Below are 24,737 nucleotides of genomic sequence, written 5' to 3' on the forward strand. Positions count from 1 at the left end.
TATCAGAAATAGTGTGGCCAGCAGGAGTAGGGAGGTGATCGTGCCTCTGTACTCGGCACTGGTGAGGCCGCACCTCGAATCCTGTGTTCAGTTTTGGGCCCCTCACTACAAGAAGGACATGGAGGTGTTGGAGCATGTCCAGAGAAGGGCAATGAAGCTGGTGAAGGGTCTGGAGAACAAGTCTTATGAGGAGCGGCTGAGGGAACTGGGGTTGTTTAGCCTGGAGAAGAGGAGGCTGAGGGGAGACCTCATCGCGCTCTACAACTACCTGAAAGGAGGTTGTAGCGAGGTGGGTGTTGGTCTCTTCTCCCAAGTAACTAGCGATAGGATGAGAGGAAATGGCCTCAAGTTGCGCCAGGGGAGGTTTAGATTGGTCATTAGGAGAAATTTCTGTACTGAAAGAGTGGTCAGGCCTTGGAACAGGCTGCCCAGGGAAATGGTTGAGTCACCATTCCTGGAAGTACTTAAAAGACGTGTAGATGAGGCGCTTAGGGACATGGTGTAGTGGGTATCGTGGTGTTGGGTTGACATTTGGACTTGATGATCTTAGAGGTCTTTTCCAACCTTATTGATTCTATGATTCTATGATTCTATCCACTCCCCTGCTATCATAAACTTTCTAACCCTCCTCTTCAAAGTAGTTCCCACAAATACACACAATCTGAATAGGAGGCAGTTTCAGAACTCTTCATAACTACAAATCTCATTTCTAGCTAAAAATATTTATGTTTAGTTTATCATCATGTGTTCTTTTGCCAACCTTGTTCTTTAGTTCAAATAGTTTTTTTCCTCTCCCTCGTGCTTCTCCTCCTTCCCCACCCCCAACTATGTTCATAGAGAGGAATCATATTCCCCTTTAGCCCCTTTTTCCTAGACTAAAACACCTTAAAACATATTCTCCCAAATCTCCAGCTCACCTTCATTAATTTCCCTCCTTCTCTTCAAAATTAGGTTTATCTTTCCACAGGTAACAAGCATTGAAATGAGGTTGCTTCAGTGTCTTGCACTTCAGTAGCAGTAAAACCTGCCTGTGCCAGCTCTCCTAATACATTCTGGGATAGCATTTCCTTTTTTTCACAGTTGGGTGCAATTGGAGATTCATAATATAGCTATGTTCTTCTCATTCATACCTTATATCTAACTGGCAAAGCCATAGTTTACAGCTGAAATTTCTGTTGTTATTTAGTTCATAACCTTATGTTTTCTACTCTTGAATCTCATTCCAGTCCAATTACTTCAGTTTTGAAGGTCACCCAGTTCTTTCTGCATAGCATTCCACTCCTTCTCTACTAAGACTGTCTTACAACTTTTCCTCATAAGCATATTTTCTCAGTAGACTTCCTTCCCCTGCCCGCCCCCCCCGCCCCGGGGATCATTAATGAAAATATTCAACTGGATTTGCTATTAAACCGTATAGTCTGACATGTGCTACCTTTGGAAAAAAGAATAAAACCACGTTCATTTATTCCACAACCTGTTTTCCACTTACTTCCAAAGCACATTCTCAAGCCGTAGTGGAATTCCCGTTTCTTCAAAACAGGCACTACAGTCGCTTGTTCTCAGTCAAATGGTGGTCATCTTGGATTTGCAATGTCATGCACCAGATCTTTCAAGTTTCTATAATGGCAGTTCTCTGGCCATTCCAGCTTGAGTTCTTCAAAATGTTCTTTCTCTGGTTGTGATAATTTCTACATCCTTACTTCTGATTGCCATCCTCAATTGTCTTCTTGTTCAAAATCACCATCTTTCAAAAACTGAGGATAAACTTTCACCTTATGGTTGGAGCCATTCCTAGATTATTTTAAAATTTGATGGCATTTTAACTGCATATTGGCCCTATACCTTCTTTGTCTCTGCTTTTTTTGACCTATAAGATATTGCTAGATTGTTCCTTAAAGACTTTATGTCCACTCATGATGTTCTGATTGAGATGACCAACCAGTTTGCAGGTATTCTTTATGCCCATTCCTTGTCCTCCATCCCTAGATCACAGATGTCTGAAAGTTATAGTACTTTGGGTCTCTAGGAATGTAGGCCTGTATCTGTGACCCTGAGCTCGCTGGTACTTGTTGCCCATAGGTAACAACTTTAGGATGAAATGCCAAGAAAGGACCTATTTCTTTCCATTGACTGAAAGTAATGCTTGAGAAGGCAGTGCTTAGAAGTACACGATTGTAGATCTGACAGCCACCTCCCTAAATGTCAGGGAATCAAGGAATTCTACAAGCCATAAAAACTCCTTATTACAAGTGAGAAGTGTGTAGTGATTTGTTGTAATAACCGTACTCTGACCATTGATCCATTTCTACTGAACTGATTGCTGACTTTCTGAACTTTGAGTACCTATAACTAGTTTCCCTCTCTTTTGAGGTAAATATTCAGGGAGGTTAAATTACTATTTATTTATTCCAGATTTAAAAAAAAATAATATTTGCCTATTCATGGCCTGATGTAACTTAGTAATGATACATACCATAATGCGCAGAAGCAATCATGATCCACTTAAGCAAAGTGTAGTCTTTTTCCAGTCCTCACTAGCCCACATATAACCAGTCTTGATTAAAGAACCAAACCTCAGTTCTCACCAGCAAATCGAAGACATCATTGGATTAGAATTTTCTTCATAATTTGCTCTTAACCCATCTGGACAACAGATTTTCATTTCTTCAATTAGAGATTTAATTTAAAATATTCAGAAGTACCCATGTGACCAGGAACTGTGCTATTTTGGAGAAATCAGTTACTTGGGAGCCCTGTGCCTATGCAAAGGCAGCAGTACTTTTTAAAATTGAAGATGGAACTGGTTGTCGTAAATGACCTAGTTGCTTCTGAAAGTGTATATTCTAATATGTTGTGGTGTGCTGTGGCAGAAAGATTTTAGTCAGTCCTTGAATATGATATCATGTGTACAGCTTTATCAGTTAGGAATAATTCAGCTATTCCAAACACATAATACATTTACAGCGTACTATCATAAATTCCAACCTTTATACCCTTCTTTTCCATTTCTGGGTATCTGCTTCTAAACATATGAGCGGGTGTAGACATCTGTGGGTGTCTTTCACTCCTCTTCTCTCTCCTCCTTTTTTTGAAATTTCCCAATCATTTATTCTTCCTAGCACTGTTAAGTTTGAATGCTAAAAATGACATATTTTGAAGTTGTCCAAAGTAATTTAAATCTAATTTTCATTGTTTGTACTGCCTGCTCCTTAATTCTATGAGCAATATATCAGATTATCTTCTGCTGTTTTGAAGGTTCAGTGCAAATTCTTTCTTTCGGGGGGGAGGAGGGGAGCAATATATTTCTTATACTGATATAAAGACTTCTTCACTTTAATTACTGTACTTAAAAGTGAGCTATAATAAAAGGTTTGATGAAACATATAACATTTTCTCATTTGTTACTGATCGTTGGATTAACCATCCTTTATATTTCACAGCAGGAATAACCAGTGCAAGTTGCATTCCACTTGCTGATAGAGTTGATGGGCAGATGCTTAAAGCCTCTCTGTTGTTTTTATTTACTAACTTCCTACATAAATATTTTTGGTCCCCTGCAGCTGCAAATGAAGATGCTATAAAACTAAACGAGACACTCAGAACCCAAGATGAGACCTTGGAGAAGAGTATTCCAGAACTGCAGAGTGAGGCTGACAGAATGATCGCAGAGTTGAGAAGTAGAGAGCTGAATATGCAAGAAAGAACAGCTCAAGATGAGTTAAAGTGAGTAGAGAGACCTCAGTCTTCAACCTCCCAGTGATAATATCTGACTCCTGTAAATGTGATTGTCATCTTTTCCAACCAAGTTTTCAAGCTGGGGCTTACAGAAATATGAAGGAAAGCAAAATCTAATACTTCATATCTGTTAATGTAGCATTTGCATTTTTGGAAATGCTTACGTACGTGAAGAGCAATCCCTAGGAAATTAATTCTCTGCTCCACAGGTACCAGAAACATTTCTGATTGAATTCTAAGCAATTTTTCTCAGTTTGTTTTTAGCTTCTGCTTCGGACCTGATAAATGGCTTTTGTACGAGAAAGCTTGCCTGGAAGCTTGGGGGTGTTTTATTAGACCAAACTAATTGGTCTAATAAAAATATTATCTGTCTGCAAAGTTTGTCCAGTAGCATGGACATTCAAAAGGATGTATTTTCCCATATACAGAATAGTAGATCAGAATATTCCAACTCTGTGGCACAGTTCAGAAGTCCAGGGTTTAGTTATCTAGCTATCTGTAAAAATAAAAACAATATATGTGTATATAATTATTTGGGCTGCTCTTTATAAAGCATTTTGCAAAATGCTGAAAACTTACCTGATCCAGAAAAATACTTGGCTTGAAGTTAAAATTCTGGTAGTTTGTTATTTCTGTATCAGTCAGACCAGGCATATTCCTAGAGCTAGGCTTTGCTTAGCACTTCACCAGAGCAAAAAACTAGCAGGTAATCCAGCTGAGCAGCTACGTGGTCCGTTGAAGTTGTGATGCCTCAGAAAACTGTCTGGGATAGAGGTATTCAGGCCTGAAAATGTGAGTTATCAGGGGCATGCACACTTTAAGGAGATGTAAATAGAATACAAGATTAGCTAAGAATTCCAAACAGTATAGAATCAGATTTGCACTGCCTATCTTACACTTCATAAACCGGATCATTTTCTGAAAATCCTACCAGTACGCTATTTCTTCCTATAATTCTGATGGTTCCGCTTTCTGTTCTCTTGAGAAAGGATATATTGCAAACTTATTTTTCAGCAATTTTTTATTGCTTTTTCTTCTGATTCCACTGAGTCTCTTCTATTCCTTCTCAACTCACACATAGAAATAAACCAGGAAAAAGTAGGGATGAGAAAAATTTAGCCAAACCTTTGAAAGTGCTGCCTGCAATTTTAGGGCAGGCCGGGGGGAGGCCTTTCAAACAAGGTATTCCTAGTCCTCAGATGCTACAGGCAACATGAAACTGCCAGAGTAGCATGAAATCATTTCCTACTCTAGCCCAATAGCTAGAGTAGGAAATGCAGTAGAGCTTTTTTGAGGAAAGAACTTTTCTCCCTCTTATCATTCTTCCTGAAATGTGCAAAGTGAGTATTTTCGTTTCCTGATAAAGGAATACATTTTGTACTAAGAAATACATGAATATACTCACTGATTTCAATCAAAGTTGTATGGTTTATCTTAAGGATAGGATTGCCTCTTTATAGGCAGTCATTGAGATCCAAGAAATTTTGGCAGTGAACTCAACAGAAGGAAAATTAGTCACTGTGGATTACAGGGCAGGGAGGAAAGGTCTCTAGATAATGTTTTCTGAAACTGTTTTATAAAGTACTGCCTCTTAAAGAAAAATGTCTTAAAACTGCTTAAATAATGTAGTAAGACAGTGGATAGGATACATTCTGCAAGGAAAAAGGATGAAGAAAAATTAATCGTTCTTAAAACTCTGTGTGCGCACACATGTGTGTGGATCACTATGCTCACATGTATTCTTGCAGACTCATTTAGAAATATTTACTTTTGAATAGCTCTGTAAGTCTCATGATCACTTTGAAGTAGTTGATCATGTTTACCCTTTGGTGAGATGTCTTTTGGCAGTGATTGCATTCTGCTTCCAGGATTTCATCCAAGAACAGAATGACAAGAATCAGTAGATTCTTCTTACCTCTCCTATGTTTTCAGTGAATTCTCAAAAGTTAAATGAAGAAGACAAATGAAGTAAAGTCTTCTTGCTTTCATAGATGGCAAAACTTCTCTTACGTGTGCAGCTTTTTTCCTCATTTATTTTCCTTCAAACTTTTCAAATCAAGTCTGTAATCTGATTGCCTTAGTGTACTGAAATGGCACATTAGTCAATAATTTCTCTCTAAAAAGAGCATGTTAAAAATACAGCAGTTTCTGTCGTAACCCACCCTGATTTTCATACTTATGAAATAAATCTTTCAATATTTTATAATATTCCTACACATTTTCTCGGATGGCACTGAGTTGCTATCAGGGGATGCTGTGAGCCATAATACTATCTTTCTGTTTAGTATGCTGAATAGCTTTATTTTTGTGTGACTTTTTATTCCATAAATTTGTCTGATGGCTTTTGAGCCACTGTGAACTTCTGTCATCCAGTTTCCTGTAAGAATGAATTGCATAACTCAGCCACACAGTGTTTGAAGAGATGCCTCCTGTGTTTTGACATTGCTTCCTGATATTTTCATTTTTGTATTTGGAGAGACATTGGACAGTTGATCACCTTATCCATGCTACTTATGATGTTATAGTCCTCATTTCTTCTCCAGATAGGACAATTCTAACATATTTAGACTCTCATATATAGACAGTTTATTTTTTTTAATCATTTTGTCATCAGTTTCTAATCTTTCTTTTGTTCCCTTGTACTCATTTTGAGGATCCAGACCATACAGCATTCCAGGTGTTAGGCCAGACCTGTGATTGTTTCTCATAACACTTCAAGCATTTTGTATAGTTTTGTTCTTTTTCTAGGAAGGTATCCAGTGAAAGTAGCACAGCTTAAATGTGCAAGATATTGTTTCAAGAAATGTGGTGCGGTCCAGTCACACAGAAATTCTGGTACATAAAGCAAGGGATTACATGGAGCAGATTTATTGCCTTGTACTTCATTAGAAAAAGCAGAGGGGAAAATGCACAACAGGTGGATATGGAAGTGTTATTTTTAGAACACCAATAAGGATTTTTGAGGTAGACTATGGGACAGATAGATAATTTGGACTGTGCTATGAGGCAAGGGCATCAAAAGGAAATCCATCTGTCTTGTACTGTTCCTCCAGCACTGCAGAGTCGTAAGAGTGTCAAAATTTGGCAGAAGTGTAAGACACTGGCTGCTTATACAAAGAACAATGCAGGAGGTATGGGAGAAATTCTGAATCCCTTTCTACACTTCTTCTGTGACAGGATGTCAATATTTTGTCCTCAGAAGTTGCAAAATTCACAACGTGAATAATTTTTTTCATCAAAACCAAAGGCAGGGCGGAAAATCCCAAAGCTAAGGTAACAATTTGGCTTTCCTTGGCTCCAGTTCAAATCCTTCATCTAAATTATGCTCAGTGGCAGCATATCTTTTCCACCTGGCAGATTTTTTTTTTGTGTGCATTTATTTATGTGTTTATTTTTAGAAGGTTTCTAATGAAACTGACTATAGGCAGGCCAAACTGCAGTGTTTTTCAGAAAATACAGTTCTCGTTTTCCACGCAGCTTCTTCAGATCCATTGCCATAATGACACAGGAAGAAAAACTTAATCTGTTCTAGGTGGAAGTGCGATAGATTTCTTCTGTAGGTATTATCTATCCTACAGATTCCTGTTTACTTAGGATTTTTCTTCATCTCTAAAGCATCATTTTGGAAGTGCCTCTTTTTTTTGTCTTTTCTTTTTGCTGTCCTTGTATCATTGCATTAACACAGTGATGTTGCATTACATGAAACTGATTCAATGGCCTGGTATCATGAAGGAGAGAAATAACAGGGCATAAGGACTCCAGTACTCCAGTCCTTTAAAACTGGGTGCAGCGACTCTCTGATAATCAAGAAATATTGTATCCCTTGCCAAAAGCAAGCACTTGTGAACTTTCTATTTCTGTGTTGCCAAAGTCCATTAAAAATATCCCAGAATTTATTTTAGGTAAGCAAAATTCTTTGGCTACTGGAAGTCATAAATCCAAGGATCCTGGGGGTTGTTTATATCACAGGAAAGTATTTATGATTTTTGACTGTCTAAAGCAGTTTGTCTGCTCCAAGACAGCTTAAAATCAGGTATATCTACATATCTCCCTCAGTTCAAGGTAGGAAGCCACTTTGTGTCACATGTCACATTAATGTGGATGAAGGAAATCTTTTTGACAAGTTGAAATGTTTCAGAAAACCTCACTTTACTAGTCAGATCTCAAGAATGGCAACTTAGCAAAAAAAAAAGAAAAAGACAAAACAATCTTCAATGGAAAATATTTAAATATTTTCTACTTCATAAATAGGACTTTAGTGGTATTTAAAAACCTCTTTATGAAAGGGCTTAAGAACAACTGTCGTTTCACTTTATTAAGCATGTGTTCTCTTGAAAGTTACTTTGAGATTTAATTTAGAAGTCTATTTCATTTGCATGTTATTAAGAATATTCAGATTATTTGGTGTAGGGAATATGAACTCAGTGCCTTCATGGGTGGTAATGTATTGCAGGAATGCAGAAGATCTTTTGGACAAGGTGAAGAAATTATTTGGTGAGCCCAGTGAGAAAAATGAGGATCTCAAAAATGAGGTCCGGGACAAGCTAGCAAACTACCACACCAAAGTTGATGGTGCTCGAGATCTGCTAAGAGAAGCTATGAGTAAAATTAGGGAGGCTGATCGTTTATCTGCAGTCAACCAAAAAAATATGACCATGGTAGAGGTGAGTGCTGGCAAGTTGTATCCTTGATTACTTGCAGTCTGATCAAAGTTTGAAACTTTGCGTGATTAAATCTCGAAACAAAAATATAAGCAAACCAAAAATATTATTGAAATATAACTATATCTGATGTAATTAAAAGGAAACATGTTTCTCAGAATGAGGAAATGTATTGGCTTTTAAAAGTAGAATTACAGCTTTATCAAAATAATATCATCTGCTTTTAAACACTGAGTGGCGGGTGCATGGGATTTATTATTCTGGGGGAGATTAAATTCATCCCAGTATAAATAGTCATGTAAAATTCAAATCCTGTGCTCAAGATTTAAATAGGAGCTTAGTTAAAATCTTTGCTGTCATATATTTGCTCCTAGAAAACTTACACTTTCATCTCCCTCTCCAGCCCCTGGGAAGAAGACTGAAGGGGGTATGTGGATATTACAGAGTAATAAATCAAACTCTATTCTCTGTAGTTAGTAGCTGTTATAAATGATCTCCCTCATAGCAAAGGGGTCTGCTTGTGATTTAATTTAAATTGCAGAGACTTAAAGAGCATATTATACTGTACATTAACAAGCATTTAACCAAGACATAAAGAGCAGAGTCAATCTAATGAAGATGAATGTTTCAACTCTGTTTGTATCTCAATGAGCTTTTGCCTCACATACAATGATGAGGTTAGAGTTCCGAGACCTCAGTTCTCAGCAGAGATTTGTGGGCTTGATTGAATTAAGGAAATACAGTGCTGTAAAGAAGTTAGGTGATCTCTGTTCTGTGCATTTTCTTCCCAAAGGTGGATGGATAAAGGTTGGAGAAATTACCTGCTATCTCAGTTTTTAAAATATTCTCTGCTTCACAGTATCAGACTGCCTGAAGGCATCCTTTCCAGCAGTCCTGCCCATCTGGTTCTTTTGAGGAGTTTTTTTGCTTTATTTTGACCCTGTTTTGACCAAGAAGCCATTACAGCACTTTTAACGCTAGAATGCCATGGTCTCCTATCAAACTAATCTGTGATACCTAATGGATCTTGAACAGGAAATTGCCAGTTCCTTATTCCGAAGTCCATCCTTACTGCACAATATGCAGTATTTTTATTAGTTGGAAACTCAAGAATCCTAAGGTTGCTCCAAAACATCATCTTTTACTTTACATTCAGTAGTTAGTGAAACACCAGTGGACGTAAATAGGAAAGCAGCAGAATATTTTGATAAACTTTGCCTTCATAGCCAGAGAAGGTAATTGTCAAAATGAGGAACTTGCACATCTGGGTAAAGGTTGGGATTTCTAACCTTTTTCTGATTCATTTTGCAATAGTACTACAGTCAGTCACCTGTGTTATGGAGCAACAAAAACCTACCATGTGGGAGAGGGATACAAAGCTGGGGACAGGAGGGGAAGGAGAAGATATCTTACATTAAATGTGCTTTATTGTTGTCACTGTCTTTGCTCTGAAAGCTCAGAGAATTCCAGAAGTGGCATTGTGGCATGGTGACAAAATGCAGTGTTGTATTGGGATGCTGGTACTTGAACTGGCATCCCTGTTCTAGTAAACAACTCATATTTTTCTTTGTGTGAACACATCCTATAGAAAAAGAAGCAAGCTGTAGAAGACGGCAGACAAGATGTTGAGAAGAGCCTGCAGGAGGGGAATGATGTCCTTAATGAAGCCAACAAACTTGCAAATGAAATCAGCTTAGCTGTAGAGGTGAGTGTTTTATTATCTTTACCTGAGAGTTAGTACAACAAAGCATCATTATGGAAGGAAAATAGATAATTAAAGTAACACCCGTTTTTTCTTTTTATTTATCAATGTTGGAATATTTGATTGGAAGAAATAATTTTTCCATTGCTGTATGGCAGAAAAGCTAATCTGGTATATAAAAATAATTAACTTTGAGATTTAAATGATTCATTGGATTACATAAAGAGCTAGCTTATAATTTTTCATGGACTCTGCCTTCTTTTATAAATAGGGTATTGTGATTGCAGTACTGACTTTATCTTTAGAATTGCAGATGCAGCAGACCCATTCACAATCTCACTGCAACTCTGTGATCTAGATGTAGATTTATCTGCACAAAAACTGTGTGTGCATATTAGAAGGAAACTTCAGAAATAATTTGTTGCCTGTGGCAACAATTTTAAGTCTAGATAGATCAGGGAGAGGAAAAGATTGCGCTCTCATTTTACATAATGTTTTTGAAAAATCTGCCTTAAAAGTTTTATCAACAGAGTTTGAGATCTGTACCTTAGCTACAAAAAAAAAAATCTTGAAATACCGTTGGTTCTGGAAATATTTCCATCTTGCATTGAAAATTGTTATAATGAATGGAAAAATGCCTTTTGGAGAAATGGGAAAGTGGAAACACTTTGAGACGGCTTATTGGAACAGGAATGGCGGGTCTTCAAAAAGTATAGTTCTTACTAAGATACTTTAATAAGCAAGAATGCATTGGAGTCACTCAAAGGGTCCTGAAGCATGAAACTTCTGTGATTGGTTAGTTATTATTGTGGAGCGCGACGACAATTTAGTCTAACTGTGAATGCATCTACATGTAGGAAAGAAATCCAAATTAGAGTTTATAAGCTTTTAAACTGTGCAGTTCCTTAATTGTAAAATAAAAACTTCTACTAAGCTCAAGAGAGGCAAGTAGCTCTTGGAATATTGTCTTGTCTCCCCTCTGCTCTCCAGACCAGCCATTCCTTTATTCTTTCCGTATTAGTTCTCTGAATTCTTTGTGCATGGGGATGTTATGAGATAATACCTCGCAAGGAAAATATATATATATGAAGGGCTACAGAATGATTGCATTCAGCCGCTTAAAGGCCTTTCTTTTGTCATTTTCAGTATGTAGAAGGCGTTGCAGATAAGACACAGCCAATGTCTGATCAGCTGAAGGATAAAATAGATGACTTATCACAAGAAATTCATGACAGGATGCTTCCTGAAAAGGTGTTGCAAGCTGAGAACCATGCAGCCCAGCTGAATGAATCATCTGCAATACTGGATGGGTAAGGCAGCCATTCATTGGTAATAATAAAATCATAAAGCAGGTTCGTAAAATTGCTTGACAGAAATTGAAGAGCATTCTTCTTAGACTTCGACATCTGTCACTGGGAGTATACAAATAACCAGTGTTCAGTATGAGTATACAACTATCCAGTAGGTTAATTTGTGTATCTCTTGTAAACCATTTCATATGTCTTGTGATGCTTATAGGCTGCATTACCTGTAAACAGTGCCCTCAGATGCACTCTTAACACAGTTTAACTTACTGTGCTTACTGCTATGTTGTTGTAAAAAAACATTTTGTCTTACAGAGCCCACTATGTGTTTTCATAAACATTTATTAAAAACAAGCAGTATTTTTATTTTTAGATGACCATTTTGGTCACCCTTATCGCAGTGCTAATTTGTTTACTGTCAGAAATCCCCCATAGTGACAGACAGTAATCCCTCTAGTGGTTTCAAAATACTCTCCCAAAATGAGTAGGTGTCATGGGCCAAAATGCTTAAATATAAGTACAGAAACTTCAGTTTCTATTTACCACTATCACATTCCTAAATATAAGTAAGAATTGCAGTGCCCTTGGTTTATATGACCACAGCCCTTTCAGAAGTATGATACTTTATAACTCATCATTAATATAGTTTCCTGGAAAGAATAGAAGATAAGGGGGTGTTTTTATTTTGTTTTGGGTTTGTTGGGTTTTTTGGGGGGAGGAAGAGAGGGGGTGTCTTTTGTTTTATTGCGTTTTTTGCATTTAAGAAAGCAAGCCATAAATAGTAAGTGTAATTTGCAACAGTAATACTCAGAAATAGATCATGGATGTTCTGCCTCTTGGACCTGTCCCCAGCATAGCTTCAGAGTTTTATTTTCTCAAAAGCGCTGCATAAATAAAAAAGAGAGATTATTTTTTTAACATCAATATGCTCCTTTTTTGCTGCTTACATCTTTTAGATCTACCTGAAGACTTTAATATCCCAAAGACTTGTGAGCAGACACTTAACACATTTTTCTTGCCAGCATCTGTAATTTTGAGGAAAAGGCACAGAATTATTTCTGATAAAGTGTCTGATACTTGTAAAATTACTGGCTTCATATACAGTGTAGTCACACTGCTCTAGATATTCAGTCTAATTTATGTTTTGAGGTGTACATAAAATAATGATAGCTGTGGTTTCTGAAGTAAAAAGGATTTGAAGGCACTGTTTCTAGAAAAACGTGGCTTTTGCAAACGGTATGTGCACTGTCTGATTAGGACATGTCAGTTTTGTTGTGCATCTCCGGGCCTAAAGTAGGTGACTAGTGTCACATCCAACCACAGTACTGAATTTGGATATAAATATCCAAATACATGGAAAGTTGGCATGGAGGAACTAAGTAGTAGAGAAAATGTAGACAGAAAAGAATATTTTGCCTCCTTTATGAAATGTTGGCAAGACATATTTTGAGATAGAGGTTTTTAACTATGCTAAATAGACTTTTTTTATGAGTGTGTGCATGTGCTTCTGTCTTAACATAGGTTGACAGCTTAGCCTTAGGGAGCTTAGGGTAGTGTTTAAAGTCGCATTCACTGTGGTATAGCAGTACCATGTATACTTCTGTCTGATCCAGATATCAACCTCAGTTTCTCAAAATATACTATAAAAAAAAATGCAGAATCAAGGACGTTACAAATTATATCTAACAGCAAACTGTTCAAAATTAAAATTTCTAATGTGGTCAGATACATAATTTCAAAGGAGAAAGAAATACCAAGGTGCTATGTCATCAGGATAAAGCTCTTTACTTCATGCACTGACTTTAAACAGTCATACTTTACAGGAATATGCAGTCTCTATCTGTCTTAGGAATTCAAAAATTTATCTATCTTCACAACTGGCGCTTCACAACTTAATACTAAATTTGCTGAAAAGTACCATTTCGTCTTACAGGAGAAATCGAGGGAGAGCCCTTTCTCTCCAATTACCCCCTAAGGCTTCAAATAGTATATTGATTGATGGTGTGGATGTTCTCTTGAGAGTTAGAACATGGAACAATTCATGAATTTAACCTAGAAAAAATGGTTATTTTTCCTGTATACAAGGAAGTATTGGTATAGGCTTCTCCCTTCTGGGTAATCGCCTGCTGATGAGTAAATATTGTTAGTATTTGGCAAATTCAGTTCAGTTCCCTCTTAACCAGAAGGGATTTGAACCATATTTCTAAGCAGTACTTGAGCTACTAGCTAGATAGCTATTCTGGGCTGCGCATTTCTCCAACAGAGCATCACAAAAACTTGCTATAGCCTGGTGAGCTCCATCTGCAGTTGCGGAAGGAGATATGCTTTTCCAGGAGTGATGCAGAGGCAGCTCAGTTATGTTGTTTCTGCAGTCGCCTAAAGGGAATCACTCTCCCTCTATTAACTACATGTGGAGTCCAGGGAGTATACCTTCCGTCTCCTTTGTCTTTCCTGTTGCATTTTGTAGAAATCATTAAATACTCATTGAAGCGAGGATTGGAGCCCAGCTGTCCCCAGACAATAGGTTAATTACTAGGTTAGAGAATGAATTTCTCTTTCTTCCGCACACACTGTCTCAATGACTAAGTATTTTATACAAGCTGGAACAGGTCCAGCAGGAGCCCTGCCTCCCTTATATTGCCATGTACCTTGATGGCTAGAACATTTCCCAGAGAGGCAAAAATCCAAGTCCAAATCTGTTCTGTCCAGTTCAAGCAGGGATTTTAGCCCATTTACCCTTTATTCAGGAAAAGCATCACAGGCATCAGGCATAATGTATTCTGAGATAGATGTCTTCAAGATAATTCTGTAGGTGCAGTACTTCTTTGTAGAAAATATTTGAATATATCATACAGACAGAGTGCAGGAAAAGTGATTTCTCCAGCCTAGCTGAGCTCCAGTCCCTGCACCAGGAGATGTTATTTGTTTATAATTACCTTTTAATCTAATTACAGTTACTAGAATGGAGTATTTCATGTAAATGGAACACCCCATTCAATATGAAGCATTATTGCTTATGTTTTTCATTTTGGTCAGCAAAATTAACATTTAGTATTTGGTTTAGACAGATCTGGTTTAGAGATCTCCTCAAAACCTGGCATTCTGAGTTTTGCAGCCAGACCAAGAAATCAGTTGTTCATAGATTTTACTTTAAAACATGCCTGTGATGGTCCCCCATATTCATACAGTGCAAAATTCATTGAGTTGCCTGGCTTAGCACATAACCTATAAATCCACATTATGAATATATGTTATCTGGATTGTAGTGTATATAGTATTAAGTACTACACTATCTTCTCAGTGTCTCATCCATTTTTATCTTACAGAACCTCCTCTTTTAGTGAACTTGTAGCATTGCTCTCTAAAGAAATGCCTTAGAAATAGCCTTAGAAATACAGGCTGTTGATTTGAAAAAGTAGGATACTATGTTCTGTTGAGCTCTGATAGCAGGTTTAATGGTGTGTTTATTTTTCCCATCCCAACAGAATCCTTGCTGAAGCCAAAAACCTCTCTTTCAATGCCACGCTTGCTTTCAATGCTTATACTAACATCAAGGATTACACAGATGAAGCTGAAAAAGTTGCCAAGGAAGCCAAGGCTCTCGCAAATGAAGCTATGCAAGCGGTAAGAAAAATAAGTAAATTGGGAAGGAGGCTTAGGTTTTCTGTGGAACTGTGCTACGCCTTATTTCAGATGCATGTTTTGCCATCTTATGACTTTATTTAGAGACCCCTGCCACCATAGATTCTTGTCTTCAGATCAGAAAACTATGCCCCTGTCAAAGCTACATGTACCTTCAAACTATATCCCTTTTTGTTCCTAACTCCTGTTCCTTATTTTTCTTTTCCTTTTTGCTTACTATTCTTCCTCCCTCTGTCTTCTGCCTTTCAGTCTCTGAATATGTCTCAAGCCAACAGCTGCTGCAGGAAAACTTAGTCAGGAGTGTAGGTCATTTGACACTCAATAAAGCTAATTTATATTTAATGAATGTTTTGCACACATCTAAAGAACTCCATACCTTAATTAACTTTTCACCCTCTAGTTCTGCAAAAATGCTCAGAGACACTTCTCTGCACATAGGATAAACTGCGTGCACCTAGCAGAATTCTAGAAATGGAGAACTGTAGGAGGGGAGCAGAAAGTTTTATTTATAGAAACCATACAGCTTCTTTTGTGAACTCTGCCATTTTTCGCAGAGAAATCTTATTCTCACTATGAGGTACTGCATGCAAATTTTCAGAGGAAATGGAGAGAACTTTTAAAAATAGGATTGTAAAGTAAAGCCAGCTCTCCAGCCTGAATCATAACGAGGAACTCAGCTCCTTAATGCGTATACTGTGAGCACAAAACGTTCTGAGCATAGCCAGAATTATTTTTATGTCAAATATCAAAGGAGCTAATGGCTAATTTGTGGAAGTCGGTCAGAGAGCCACTGACGTGCACTTCACAGGCACACAGAAACACGAGGAAATGACAGTATAATATGAAATTGCCAGACCCTATATTTGATACAGAAACAGATAGATGAACAGAAGCAACTTGTAGTTACAGCACTTGTACATGAATGAAGATAGCTTGCAGAGAGCTACTTCAGTCAAATGGATTACGAGCATAACAAAAGCAATCACATGCTGTAAAGGTCTGTATTTAGGAGAGGAATAAAGTGATCTAGCCACTGCACAAAAATGTTAATATTTTTAGGCTGTTTATATTGTCAACTTCTGTTTCAAATAACAGTAATTACTATATTTCTCTCTTGATGAAAAAATTTCACCTCATGCATTAGCATGTGCTAGTTCTCTGTAAATAGTTATTTGTTTCACCGGAACTCCTAATCACACTGCAGAAATAAATAAAGAGCTATGGATTTTTTTTTCTTCTCATTAGGATTTAATACAGATAGCTATCTTTTGTTCCTTTGATGACTTGCAGTGAGTGAGGCAGGCAGCTCTTTCAAGGACTGAATAGGAAAAAAAGACACATACAGCAGTCAAGAAACGAAGCAAGCAATTACAGTATGGCTACAAAAGATGGTGAACCAGCTGGTTATACCATGGAGAGAAAGTGGTTAGATAATTTGAAAGGGATGGAGGTGAAGATGGACAATATGATGTAAATAGAGGCGAGTAGCAAGGAAGGAGATTAAGATATTAATGTGAGGTTTTAAGCATCTCCATTGCATGTATTCATTAGAGGGAGCTTGGGTTTTGTTATGAGCTGTATATGTGTAACAGGGATCTAGTTGATGAAGAAGAAAACGGAGGGAGCTGCTGCCTTTTAAGTGTAATTGATGTGATATAAAGTAGAGGTAATCAAATTGCTGCAGAGCAAGGTAGAATTTAACCATAATTTGGTAAATGATCATGTGAGGATTTCAGGCCAGATTTAAAGAATATGTGAATTGTGGAGTTCAGTCATCATTTCGCTATTCTATTTTTTTGGTTTTATGCAAAGTCTGTTGAACGTTTGCTCATTCTCAGTGAAGAGCTTAACTGCTAACCAGGTAAATCAGGCTCCCTTTTTTTGCAGCTCCCGAGGAACTTACTTTTAGCTGAGCTTCAGCATGAGAGCAGGAGTGCACCCTCACTCAGGGCTGTCTAGAGCACCGTGGTTCAAGCACTCTCCTAGAAGGCAGCATTTGTGGATTTGAGCCCCCTCAGACTGAGAAGCCCCTAAAAACTGTGTCCCCTTCTTCCCGAGAAGGTGCTCTTTGGGACCCTGTGTAGAAGACAGAGATCATGTCTTTCACTTCCTTTTGAAAGATGGAGCCATGTTCTCTTCTTTATGAGAGCAGTTGTGGGTGCCTATCTTCTGTAAAAGACTGATCTCCAGATGCTAGCAGATAACAGAGAAAAGGGATGAAGCTCACAGGCATCCCTGAGCCTAGCCTTTCCCATTGATCAATTATAATGTTGGGGCAGGGGGAGGAAGGTTTTCCAACAGCAGCAAGCTGGTGCATGAACTAGAGATGGTAGGGACAGGACTAAGTTTTAGATTCTACCCTGTACGTCACTGGAGTGAATAATTTACAAGAACCTTAGTGATATCGCAGTGGTTTTTTGTATTTTGGTTTGTAATGGGAAAATGACTTTGTTTTCAAATTAAGCTAATGTTGCTAAAAGCAAGAACGAAAAGATGTTTAAAATCCATCGTGATTACAGGAAGCCTGATAAATGACTGGAAAAAAATGTATTAAAAATATGACAGAAAAATTCCTCCTGAGCTTTTTATGATGGATTTGCTCTCCCATTTAAAAACAAAATAAATTTATCACAGATGAGAAATCTCTAGCATTCAAGCAGCTTCAACATCCCATTACTTAGCCAAGGCAATAACTGACTGAAGAGAGGAGTCATATTAACAGATCCAGCTTGTGTCTCACGGATCAGAATCATAGTTTTACAACACATCTTGAAAAAATGTGATTGTTCTTAGGCTTTTTAGAGAGGGCTTATAGGCTAGTAACTGAAACCACAGGTGACATGTTAGGTGTTTAGGGTCCTAATTCCTTCTTTGCTTTTGACTTTCTTTGTAGTGTTATGTTGGGTGTCTAGGTTTCGGTATGTGGTAATGGCATAAAGCTGCCTAGCCATCCTCCTTGTGAGGATGTCCTGAGGTGCAAACCATTTGTAACATTTTGGTACTTCAGAATGCTCAGCTATCTTCAGGACTGTTAAAAATGAGAGTAGCCCTAACTCTTGCATAGGTGAAAACTTCCCAGAATACAAGTGTATGTGAAAAGAAAATAATTTAATGTAAGAATCAGGCAGAACTATTTTTTACTGATGTGAATTAGCACTTAGGTCTATAAAATACCTTGTACGTGTGTAAGTTCAAGTATGTGATCCTCAAAACTGTCCCAGTGCATTTACATCTGTGCTTGGAGCTGTACCTCTGCATGTGACCAAAATCACCAACATGCCAGCAGGTTTGGGCAACACGGTGCCTACTTCATGTTTACATCCATTCATGAAACCTCGGAAAAAAATCCTGTCTGCAAAGTTCCCAGCAATTCTCAGTCTGATATGTGTTCAGACCATGCCCAGCATGCACCGTTGGGGGAGTCTTCACAGAATGCTCTGACTATGGCTGATCTTATTCAGACGTGCAGCCTGTAGCCCATTTCCCTGTTAATGTGATAAGTCAGTGATTCACACAATCATCCCTGGGAAATCTAGAGAGATTTCCTCCATCCCAGAAGAGTGCCATAACCCACCGGGCTATGGGCTGAACTGAAATCTTTCTGCCACTCCTGCAGAAGCTGGGCTGTTTGACAAAAACAGAGTTCAAGATTCATTGAAGTACCAGAGAAAGGAAGAAAGAGGAGATATTCTTCCTAAATTCTTTCCTTATCCGAAATTATCTGCTAATTATCAATTCATAGAGTTTTTCTGTAATTTGATAGATGTTTTTCTTTTGCTGTTAAACTTTGTTAAAATTTTTGCTAACCCATGGGTAGGAAGAAACCAGACCATTAAGGATGATGTATAGTTTCAGTGGCAGCATTTTGCATTATATTATTATAACAGCACTTATGCCTCTAAACCATGATTGAGATTGCGTTGTTTGGATACATAATGAGATCCCACTTCTGCCACAAGATGCTACAAGCAGTCAGGCTGCACAGAGTTTGCATGGGGAGGGTAGGGAGCGTGAAGGAAGGCAGAGGGTGAGGAAGGTACTATTCCCAGGTTATGGATGCTCTGGAAGAGACAGAATTAGAACAAGTTAGATTCCTGAGAGCCTGCGATTTTCCAATTTATCTTGAATCACAATCTTTTCTTACTTTTTTTTTCTTTTTTACAGCAGGTAAAATTTAGAAAATAATATCAAAGACCCTGGGCTGTCAGTCTTATTAAATCATAAAGGGTTTCATCATGACCCAGACTTGCCACAAGCACACAAATTCACCTCACACAAAGCCAGAAAATGTTTGATTTTTTCATTATTGACTTCATCATAACTCGATGTCTCATGAGCCACAAGAAAAGCTAGCAAAAGAAGTATGTTTTGCATCAGATGTCTTGATTAATCCTCCCTTTCAGAATTATTTAAAAATAAATATAAACTAAAGCTTTTAATCAGTACAAGTGTATTTGTCTCTGAAGGGGCTTTTCTAGTATTAACTTTATGCTGAAATCTGTTTCTGACTAATTGTCAGCACATGCCCAATTATTGTCCCTGATTTGATGAACTTATTGGGTTTGCACTGTATTTGCACTTGCAGTCTGGCCTTCCAACTTCAATGTATTGAATATAAACTGCTTTAACAGCCAGTCAACTATGCCTAGTCATATAATAATAACGATCATTTTTTTTAAGTTCATGGCCACAGAGTGATCAGACGCTGGGTTCTGTTGCTAATGGGAAAAGGAATATAAAAGTATTGTCTGATTTGACGGGTGCATCTGCCACAAAATCTGGCCAAACATTCTTCCTTCAGGAGCGGTCATTTGCTTAATTGAATAGTCTTTTTTTTTTTTTCCCCTGGATTTATACGTATTTTTCTATTACCTATGCTACTTGTATTACGTGATAAAGAAAATCTATAAGAAACTAATTTTGTTCATCTTTCGAATGTATAGTTTCTGTTGATGTTGAAACAAATTCGTATACACAGCTTAATATTTCAGGTGAGCTTGGAAATATGGCAGTCATGTCGGTCTTACTTCTTAAAATCACTTAGCCTATGATGAAAGCTAAGCATACATATACATCCCGTATGAATACAAGGAATCTTTAATAGCTATATCCCTGTGACATGGCAACATATGCCGTGAGATATTCCATAACAAAAAACTTGGTTCTGCATTTTGCAAGTATCCAAAGCATTCCCTAAGATTTTTAAAAGAAAAAGAAATGGGCAAGTCCAGCATATGGTTTTTACAGTGTCATCGAAAAACAACAAAGATTCAGTAGGATGCGAAATATCACCTCTGGGCTTGCTCATTATATAAATAATGAATAGGAATAATAACTGTGTCATTTAATTGACACATAGTTAATTTTTGAGTATATGTATCTGCCCTGGAAAATGAAAAGTAGCTGCTTCCTAATTACATACTAGTTACAAGGCTATGACCCATGACTAATATAGAATGTTATCTGGCTGTCAGGAGTATTCTCAAAGAAATGTATTCAGTATGATATGTGACCCGAGTTCAGTCTTACAAACTGAACAGTAAGTGGTTCAGAACCTAGAGCATTTCCTACCAGCTGAAAATACTAATCTAATTTAGAAAAATCATTCTATCTGTTGATCAATCTCTGCACTGAAGATTCTTGAATTTAACCACAAAAGTATCTCTGTTGTCGATATTAGAATTTGGATCATCAGACCCAGTCTGGCTTCTATAGGTACTGTAGCTGCTGTTAGGGAGAAATACTGTATTGCATGGTGGTGTGTCCATAGCTGGAGGGAGAAACCCATGTTCAAGTTGAAATATCTTTTTGTTTGTTTATTTGTTTGTTTTGGACAAAGTTTTGCTCCTAGAGTCAAACCTGTTTCTTTAACACTATAAACATTTTTTCTTTTTGTTAAAGTCATCATTGGTATTCCAAAGGAGATCTGGCTTCTCGTAAAAACAAAAGGAAATTAATTAGAGAATTTTTTTTTTGTCTCTTGTAGACCAATATAACAGCAATGGGATATAATTCAGAGCACACTAATGTTCACTTAAAATTTAGATGACTGTTCGCTTACATCATCTTCATATACCTTCTATGACTTCAGACTTTCCTGTATGTATAACAGTGCTTATTTGTCTACAGACGTCTGGTCCTCAAGGATCATTGAAGGATGGCGCCAAGAGCTCTCTTCAGAAAAGCTTCAGGGTCCTTAATGAAGCCAAGATGTTAGAAAATGATGTTAAAGGTATGTGCAGTATATGGCATTCAGGCCCATTAAATACAAGAAAAACATTGTGAGACTGCTATGCTTCCAGTATGAAGAAGCCATATCAGTAGAAAAAAGTATAATTCATTATCTGATTTGAAATTGAACAATGTATCAATGAAAAAGATTCTCCTGTTTTGGGTCCAGGCATTATGCAGGGGTGCTTGTCCCCTCTGTCCGTTTCTTGGACAGGAAGGCTGGGAAGGATGGAGCCTTGGTCTTCTCTTGATAACTACAGTAAGGGCAAGAGTAAGTGGGGAGGAGAGGGGAATGGAAATACTGGTTCTGATTTACTAAATGCTTTAGCAGAAAATTAGTACAAAAACCAGTCCAGCATTAAATTTTTATTCTTGCCAATACAAAAGCAGGGTTTGCAATGCCAGTCAGAGATACTACATCTCTTTAGGATGCTTATGGGATTGTGCCAGAAAAGGGAAGCATGGGGAGGTAGAATGAAGATGTTTGCCAGAGAGGAATGGGAGGGAATTGCTAAGTGTTTTGTTAAAAAAATGAAACTCTAGAGAAAAATTATTATTTTCGTGCACACACAAAAAAATATTTCTTTGTTTGTAAAGCATAAATACATGTCTAAATGCAGCTCAAATCATAAAGTTTGTAGATTCCAAACCAAATACTTTGGTTTCCCAGTGAAAAATAAAACAACTTTAATTTCTATTCAATACTGTCCACTGGAAAAAAAAAGGTTTTGAACTATGCTGTTTGGTAAGATGTAAAAGCTGATAATTCAGGTCAGACTGTGCTTATAATGTCCTTAGTATTTTCTCATCAATAAATGAGAGTGTTACTGGTGAATGCCACAGTGTGAGAAGGTAGGACTAGTAGTCAGTATGGACACGTATGAGGTGTTTCACGCACACGTGAATAACCAGCTGCAGAAATGCAGGATGAGGAGCAATTGTCTGGGTAGCACTTCTCTAGAACGAGAGTAGAGAGAAGCATGGATCATGTGCTGGGTAGAGGTGGAAAAGGCAGATCTCACAGAGGAATGCATGAATAGGAGCGCGGCTTTCCAAAACACATGAAACAATCCATGCACTCTGTTCAGGGTTCCTAGTGCTTTAGCTAAATTACTGGCTACAGTCCTGGGCACTGAACTTCATGGGGGCTGAGGTGGTTTACAGAGAGTCCTGAAGACATCACGAAGACTTAATTGGAGATCTAGCAGAGGAGAGATGAGGAAAAAGATTGAAAGAATTTAAATTTGTGTACTAAAAAAGAGACAATTGAGTAGGGACTTAATATTCTTCGGTTATGTCAAGGTTTCTCCAAAGAAGATGGGACTAACATATCTCAAATGCACTGATACAGATCACATATTAGGAAAATCTTCCTTGTAATTAAAATACAGAAGTACTGGAATTGATTACTGAAGAGATTAGGGAGATGTGACCTTTGAAAATCTTTGAAAACAGCTTAGACAAACATCAGTGAGGAATGACTGTTGGTCGGAAGGAGAAAAATGATCTTTGGACAAACATCTGTTCTGAGCCTATGATTCAATGATCTTCTGATCATTGCAACCAAAAGCAGTTTATTTCTTGCGTCTTTGTGCAGACAGATTGTTTTATAGGTCCTCTAAGAAAATACTTATTGCAGCACTAATGAAGCATCTGTTTAACAGTACTCAACACTTCTTTCTCCACAGCAGTCTTAGAAAGGAATTGAAAAAATAATTCATGTCAACTAAACCTGAGGGGAAATAAGCATGATACAATTACCCACTTTCAAGTAGGCCAACACTGAGTTTTACACATCTGCCTTTGTGAAAAATGTTAAACCTTACTGCTTTAATTGCTTTGTTTTTACATATAACAAAGAAAGCAACTTAGGAGCATACAGTATTTGTGCCACTGGTATAGTAACATCTGAGAGGAGTATCAATTAACTGAGTCCTCCATACAACTATTTTGAAGGTCTTTCATCCAAATACTGATTAATAGTTTGATTAGTCTAGACAGAATAAGTTCAAGTTGATAACTTTGTAGTTTATTCCAAATTAGTGCACTGTAATACCCTCCCTTTTGTAATTTGAAATTTTGTTGTGTATATTTTGAGAAGCTTGTGTCCAGTCACTGTAGTTTTTGAAAAATTCTTTCACTAGATACATTATAGTTTAATCTGATTAAATTGGCTGAAGCTGTAATAGGTAACCTGGAGTTAACCACAAGGATGGGAAAAGCATAGCACTTGAAAACCTATGTGAGAAAACAGATTTAGGTCTTAGAAGAAATAAAGACAAGGAGAGGAAAACAGCTATGATATAATATTTTTTGCTCATCATAGGATCTGAAAATCAAGCTGGGGTTTGGTTTTTTGTTTCATGCATCAGAACTAGAAAAATCACACACAGTAAATATTCGAGGTTAAGATTTAAACTGCTTGTTACAGAGATGATGCCTGAAGCTTCCCTGTCATGCTAGAGTAGCTAAAGTACTTTCTATTAGAAACAAGACAGATTTTTATAATAGAGCCCTGTGTTTCAGGTTTTAACATATAAAATTTTTATTGGCCTCCTGGGAGATGCATTATGAAAAGCATACAGCATGAAGGGTGAGATCCATGCAACTTAGAGTCATTTTTTGGCTGCTACTACACTTTCATTTAGTTTTGGCAGCTCTAGGATTTCCAACTGCCGAACTAGTTAACAAGTAAACATAATATTTAATAAGGTCATAAAGCATAATGTTTCATAAGGTCATTAATTACATTTCACTGTCATACACTGTTTGAAAGTTAAAAACATTATTATTTTCTTGTAGCAGCTCTGAGAAAAAAATGTGTCTGCAGTTACTAGTAAATCTTGGATGTATATTTAGGGTGTTCTTTATTGCAACTCTTTACTGCCACATTCAGTACAGATTTAGGGCTGGAGGGGCATGTTTCAGTAAATTTGTTACAGAAAATCAAAAAACTACAAGAGGAGGCCAGTGTGCAATTTAAGTAGCATGGCTGAAGCAGAACGAATAGGGGTGCTGTTAGTGCCCCTTTCTGGAAGGCAAACTACTGCAGTTCGCCATGGCTAGTGTATAGGAAACACTAAAACAGCAGCGCTGCCTCTTCCCTGCCGCAGCGTTCCTCTGAGCAGACTGGGTGCCACCGAGTGGAGTCCATAGCTTTGTGTGCATCCACAGCTTTTTGGGCAGTTATATCAGAGTATTCACGTGTTCCACATAGCACAGCACCCTGTTTTCAAGGACAAAATAAAATAGTGTCTGTACTTGGATATATGTCAATTCCACGTGCCCGCAAGACTGTCCAATTTAACCCCGAGAAAAGATGTAGTACAACCTCAATAAGACATTACTTCAGAAATTTTTAAAAAAAGTATGTTATTCTCCCATTTTACACCAGGGAGAATTTAAGTTGATAACCAGTTTCATAATTCAGAAGCTAAGGTCTAAACAGTCTAAAGATTCATA

General features: G+C 37.5%; 1 protein-coding gene across 1 annotated transcript in view; it reads left to right on the forward strand.

Moving 5' to 3' along the window:
* Positions 1-24,737, forward strand: part of LAMA2 (laminin subunit alpha 2) — a 397,684-nt gene that overhangs the window by 310,421 nt on the left and 62,526 nt on the right. Inside the window, exons 37-42 of the mRNA XM_075144626.1 lie at positions 3,561-3,723; positions 8,189-8,399; positions 9,985-10,101; positions 11,245-11,408; positions 14,888-15,026; positions 21,174-21,276. Coding sequence (XP_075000727.1) covers positions 3,561-3,723; positions 8,189-8,399; positions 9,985-10,101; positions 11,245-11,408; positions 14,888-15,026; positions 21,174-21,276 — 897 coding nt within the window. The remainder of the gene's footprint in view (positions 1-3,560; positions 3,724-8,188; positions 8,400-9,984; positions 10,102-11,244; positions 11,409-14,887; positions 15,027-21,173; positions 21,277-24,737) is intronic.

This window comes from Calonectris borealis, chromosome 3 (assembly GCF_964195595.1).
Source record: "Calonectris borealis chromosome 3, bCalBor7.hap1.2, whole genome shotgun sequence".
In the NCBI taxonomy this organism is placed as follows: Eukaryota; Metazoa; Chordata; class Aves; order Procellariiformes; family Procellariidae; genus Calonectris; species Calonectris borealis.